At 37.6% G+C, this 6000-nt stretch overlaps 1 protein-coding gene across 1 annotated transcript in view; it reads right to left on the bottom strand.

Moving 5' to 3' along the window:
• Positions 1-376: 376 nt before the first annotated feature.
• Positions 377-6000, bottom strand: part of LOC133528945 (RRP12-like protein) — a 32837-nt gene continuing 27213 nt past the window's right edge. The window contains exons 17-20 of the mRNA XM_061866461.1: positions 3535-3711; positions 2703-2862; positions 1865-2005; positions 377-720 (exon numbers count right to left, since the gene is read on the bottom strand). Coding sequence (XP_061722445.1) covers positions 630-720; positions 1865-2005; positions 2703-2862; positions 3535-3711 — 569 coding nt within the window. The 3' untranslated portion in view covers positions 377-629. The remainder of the gene's footprint in view (positions 721-1864; positions 2006-2702; positions 2863-3534; positions 3712-6000) is intronic.

Here is a 6000-nt window from a genome sequence, read left to right as displayed (position 1 = left end):
TTGTAAGTACAAAGTTTCAGAGCAATCTAGCTAGTCGTTTTAAATGAGAGCGTAACTACGTTTACAGTACATATGGTGCTACTTTACCGCACTAGTCCGAAAATTAGCATATTACGTTACTGTGTCGAACATTTAAATGGCCATATTTACTGTAAAACGTTGTACGATACATGTGCGAATAGGTAATTCGCAACTCGTACCGATTTAAATTCCTATTTTTCGCACTTGTATCGTAATGTACTATTGTATGGAGAACCGAGCTTGCTTAAACCCTAAAATAGTACATTACGATACAAGTGCGAAAAATAGGAAATTCGAAACGAGTGGCGATAAATTAAAACACGACCGAAGGGAGTGTTTTAAATCGACACGAGTTGCGAATTACCTATTCGCACATGTATCGTACAACGTTTTACAGTACATATGGCCCTTTAAATGTTCGACACAGTAACGTAATATGCTACTTCTCGCACTAGTGCTATAAAGTAGCCCCATATGTACTGTAAAAAGTATTTCAACATTTACCTCTCAAGGATCAATTACACTTTATACCTTAGTGACTGTTTAATAAGGTTCTTTTCTAGTTTATATAAAGATAATTATCTACGCATATGTATCTTCATATTAAGTCACTTCTTCTTTCCTTTAGGCTTCGCTTTAACCCCTCTATTCTTCGCTTTAACTATGCCTTTGAACTGCTTCGATGTGATGGCTTTTGTTCTGTAACAAATACGTGAATATTTTTAAAGAAATATTACAAACAAAGTAACATTTCATTTATCTCGCTAAATTTTCAAACATGAAATTCAACCGAATTAAACTCAGCTACTGTACATCTGGAGTATAGCACTGTACGGGAGCGATGTGGACAATGAGGTAAAGGGATAGGAAGAAGCCTCCAGGCTTTTGAGATGTGGTGCTGGCGTCGAATGGCAAAGATCTGTTGGACTGAAAAGACCAACGAAGAAGTTCTACGTATAGTAGGAGAGAGGACTTTAAGAACTATAGATAATATAAGAGGAAAGATGCTTGGGCACTTGTTCCGACACGACGAATTGATCAAAAACATAGAAGGGAAAGTTGAAGCAAAGGAAGAAGGGAAGACCAAGGAAAGAGTACATGAATCAAATAAAGGAAAAACTTAACGTCATATCGTATCAGGCTGTCAAAGAGAAGGCAGAAGATCGCTTAACATGGAAACTGCTCCACCAACAAGTCTTACTCTTAAACATATGATGATGACACACAGATAGATTAAAACTTCTTTAGCTATCATTTTACGTACGAGGCTAGGCCGAAAGAGATCTTAAATTACAGAATTGTATCTCGTTTTTAATAAGGGATTAATAATTTAATTTGACAATTAATATGTACAACAAGCGCTGGCCTAGAGGTAAGAGCGTGCCACTTACAATCCGGAGGTCGCGAGTTCAAATCCCGGCTCGTACCAATGAGTTTTTCGGAACTTATGTACGAAATATCATTTGATATTTACCGGTCGTTTCTCGGTGAAGGAAAATTTCGTGAGGAAACCGGACTAATCCCAATAAGGCCTAGTTTACCCTCTGGTTTGGAAGGTCACATGGCAGTCGCTTTCGTAAAAACTAGTGCCTACGTCAATTTTTGGGAACTGTTGCCAAGCGGACTCCAAATTCTCATGAGCCGTGGCAAAAAAGCCGGGACAATGCAAGGAAGAAAAACAATATGTTCAACATATAAGTTAATCTGCAAATATGTTTGTGTACGGAAGACAAAATTCTTGGGTTTGATGCTCTCTTTCTGGCTGCTTTCCCTAGTCTCCTATCTCCGTGTCCTGCTCAGTGACATGTATCGTCGTAGACATGTGTATCTGTCTGTCACTCACCTCTTGTTCAGATTCTTCCTGGACAGCGGTATGTACGCGTACGGGTCGTGCTTTCCTTTCTTCTTGACGTCTCCCTTGGCCTTCTTAGATCTGTATTCTGTGCCCGCACCGGACGCCACTGATGCTGCTGAGTCTAGTGGTCTGCGAAAATATAAATAACCTGTAAACGACCTGTCTGGCCTAGTAGGTACCATGCCTATGAAGCCGATGGTCCCGGGTTCAAATCCTGATAAGGGCATTTATTACTGTGATGAAAAACAAATATTTGTTCCTGTGTCATGGATGTTTTCTATGTATTTAAAAGTATTTATATATGATATATGTCGTTGTCTGAGTACCCACAACACAAGCCTTATTGAGCTTACCGTGGGGCTTAGTCAATTTGTGTAACAATATTTATTTTATTTATTTATTTAGAAATAACTAATATCAACGGAGATCTCGGAGCAATTTTGACTTTTTCGGTACAAAAATATATAATAACTAGGGATATATGCACAGATGTATCCGTCATGTCTGGCCGAAATTAGGGTCAGATCTCAGATGTGCCTGAGGCCACGTCTCCGACGGACACCTCTGTGCCCGATTTGACCAAGTTTTAACCCCAATATCCGATTACACTTTTTGTCCAATTATTTAACAGTTACGACCAAGATGGGTCGTTTGGCTATTACCATGGATGCCCCATAAGATTATTCCTTAACCGAGTCAGAAATAATAATATGCATAATATGTTGTCCATGGTCCTTTAGCATATCATTAACTTTGTTTTTGGTTATTTATTTCTGTGATAGTCGTGCATTCAGCTTAGTTAAGGATATTAGGAAGATATAATTACCTATGAATGCCCTTGCCTCCAGCTTTATACTTGGAACCAACGGCAACGGTGGAAGCCTTGCTCCTGTTCGACCTTCCACTCTTAATGCTCAATATGTCGTCGAACTTTCGCTTCGTGCCTGGCTTGAGCAGCTTTGATTTTGTGTCCTTTTCTTCATCGTCTATATGGAAAAACGATAGATAAAGAGAGTGAAAGGCATGAAAGGCACTCATTTCTGTCGAGGTAGTAGACTGTGTTCAAGCACCAATAGTACGAGACTGAAATGGAGCTCACCGAAGTTATATAAATACTCTACTATTCATTTCAAATACAAGGAAAGTAAAATACATGTGTATTTAAAAAAATACTAAGTATAAACTTACATTACACAAACTTATTAAGTGTACTTTCAACTAACAATTTAGGTAAAATTATCGTTATTTATAGAATGGGGAGCTAAAAACAGAATGCGCATTGCGTCTCACTCTCTCACTAAGCAAAATGTGAGGCACAAGTACACATTGGACCAAGATTTTGGACAGATGCGATACCACCCTAACCCGTACCACCAGCGTCACTGTCAACCTCACCGCTATACTCTGTATTTTTAGGTATTTAAATAAAAGTAAACAAACTTACAACTTAAAAACAAACAAACTTTTTATCTACTCATAACCGACTTAAGGAGGCATTTGAGGGTAGATTTTATTTACTTTTATTTAAGTACTTAAAGATACTGAGAATAAGAGCCGGTTAATCATCATCACCGTCAAAGGCATCATCAGTCATGATTAATCGTCCATCGGGCGCCATTTTGAAGCCGCCATCTTACTTTTAATTTGTAGTCACTTACCAGTATCGTCAGTGTCACTGTCCACTTCACCGCTAGGTCTAGCCGGTTCATCATCATCATCGCCGTCAAAAGCGTCGTCGGTGATGATAAGTCGTCCGTCAGGCGCCATCTTGAATCCGCCATCTTTCTTCTTCTGTTTCACTTCTATCTGCTTCTTCTTTTGAGATGGGTCCGTTGCTGAAAATTAATACATTATTAGGTCGAATACGTAATACAAATGCCGGGTAGGGCGCGCAGCTACCGCACCGCGGCGTCTTTTGCGCAAAGCTAGTGTTCTATTTTAATTCAATCTAGAAATTGTACACTACTTGAATATTTATGTATAATTTTCTGTTTTCCTCGCAATTAAATAGAAAAACAGAGTGTATGTTAAGTCTCGAACATACTCATAAACTTCCCTTTTAAATCTTATTTTAAAAATACTATTAATTAACTTTAGAAGGTACTGAATTGTTTTAATAATAATAATCAATTTATTAATAATAAAAATTACATATTTTTGTGACCCTGCCACTCGCTTACGGATCGCTAAAATCGTCATATTATTAAAATAATCCACCATATCTTAACCTGACGTGCTCGAGTATTTCAAGGTGGCGATTTTTTTACTATTCTGACGGGCTGTCCTGGATACTCGTACCCGGCTCGGTTCTAAGGACTCATACATAATCGAGGTACTGAACGGATGCAAGGTATCCCCCCTATCTTAATCTGACGCGCTCGAGCTCTCCAACTCCAAGTAAATAGCAAGACAAGTGATTTCTAATCTCCTGTCGATATATTTACAATATTACCCTTTAGGTGCCCATTTCTCGAACGGTGTTAGACTAATATTATTAGTCCACGAACTGTCAAGTCGTTTGGGTTGCCATGGCAACACACTAATAATATTAGACTAATACCGTACAAGAAATGGGCCGAGACCAATACTCATAAGATTATTTCTTGTAACCTTGTCTTCATATTGAGTCACCGATATCTATAAGCACCGTATACAAATGTTTTTGTTCTTATCAGTACTTCTTGATCACTTATGTCGGACACCATGTTATCTTACGTTTATCAGAACATCGTGGGGGATTGAGATAAAACAATGTAAATAATGTGAACTAACAGACAATTACTGTTTTTGTAACTTATGCAATTGCAATAAGGCTTATCGTCAGTTAATATTGGATGATAATAGGTAAATAAATATCAACTCAGCCTAATCCCAAATTAAGACTAAGCTATCTAAGCAATAGAATTGAATGGAATTTTATAAGACGCGTTTTATGCAAAATATTGTACTCGTTAATTTAAAAACTATAAAATAATAATAATAATAAAATGTTTATTGAGTTAGCACAAACAAACGTGATTTTGACTGGGCTGGTGCCTCTTTTTAAGCGTACATGACACTTGTGTCAAGAGACACCGCTCTCCCGTAGGTGGTAACAGAATTTTTACATATAGGTACAATAGCTAGGCTTAAGACTTAAAACGAACATTTTTTTTAATAACTTAAAAAATAGAAAGAAATTTAGTAAGTATATAAAACAATTTTTAACAAAAATCTGTTCTTAAGAGTCCTTATTCCTACAGACGAGCGTATTTTGTAAAATGCTTCCTTTTTCATTCAAGATTACGACGTAACTATTAGTATTTATTCAAAAACTGATAACGTACTTAAATAACCGTTTCCTAAACTAGGGGCTCCAACAGTTCAAATTTTCATTTTCTCTTTTAAACCTCTTTATTAATGAGGTTTTTTGGGAGTCTTTTCCAAATTTTGCAGTGAGATGTGGCGTTTCGGTTCTCAATTTTGCTATAAACAAGAATCATTTGGTACATGAATGACTACAATTCGATTCAACATATCTCGTACGAGGGGCTGGAATGATTAACAATCGAAAATTCATTTGAAAAAACTGATAAAATACCTTCCGAGTTTTCTTCATTTTTTTGGCGAAAACAGGGTTTTATTATATTTTATTTCCGCAAATTGTACGCATATTTTGCTTTAAAAATAATATTGTAGCAAACTGTAACTTTATGTTAACCTATAAAAAAAAAATCGTAACTATGGGACCTACATTGCCGTAAATTTATATTTTTTTTAAACACGTATAAATCACGCAGCAGCGACGCCCCGCTCTCAGTCCGCGCGGAGCGCGCTTAGAGGACGGACCTGTGCTCGATTGTCAGGCATTCGTTGCGATCGTAATCAGCTACGGAGTTCCGAGAAGTGCTATATACTGCGATTAGAAAATCTTAATAAAAGTTCATTTTTTACAGTATGCCAAACAGACTCGCTTATTGATGGATTTTCAGTGTTACTTTTTTTTAATACTAAGTCGGTGGCAAACAAGCATACGGCCCGCATATGTACGCCTGCAACTCCAGAGGAGTTACATGCGCGTTGCCGACCCTAACCCCCTCCCGCCCCTCGTTGAGCTCTGGCAACCTTACTCACCGGCAGGAACA

The sequence above is a fragment of the Cydia pomonella genome, chromosome 20, assembly GCF_033807575.1.
Source record: "Cydia pomonella isolate Wapato2018A chromosome 20, ilCydPomo1, whole genome shotgun sequence".
Classification (NCBI taxonomy): domain Eukaryota; kingdom Metazoa; phylum Arthropoda; class Insecta; order Lepidoptera; family Tortricidae; genus Cydia; species Cydia pomonella.
This window is presented reverse-complemented; position numbering and strand designations above follow the sequence as displayed.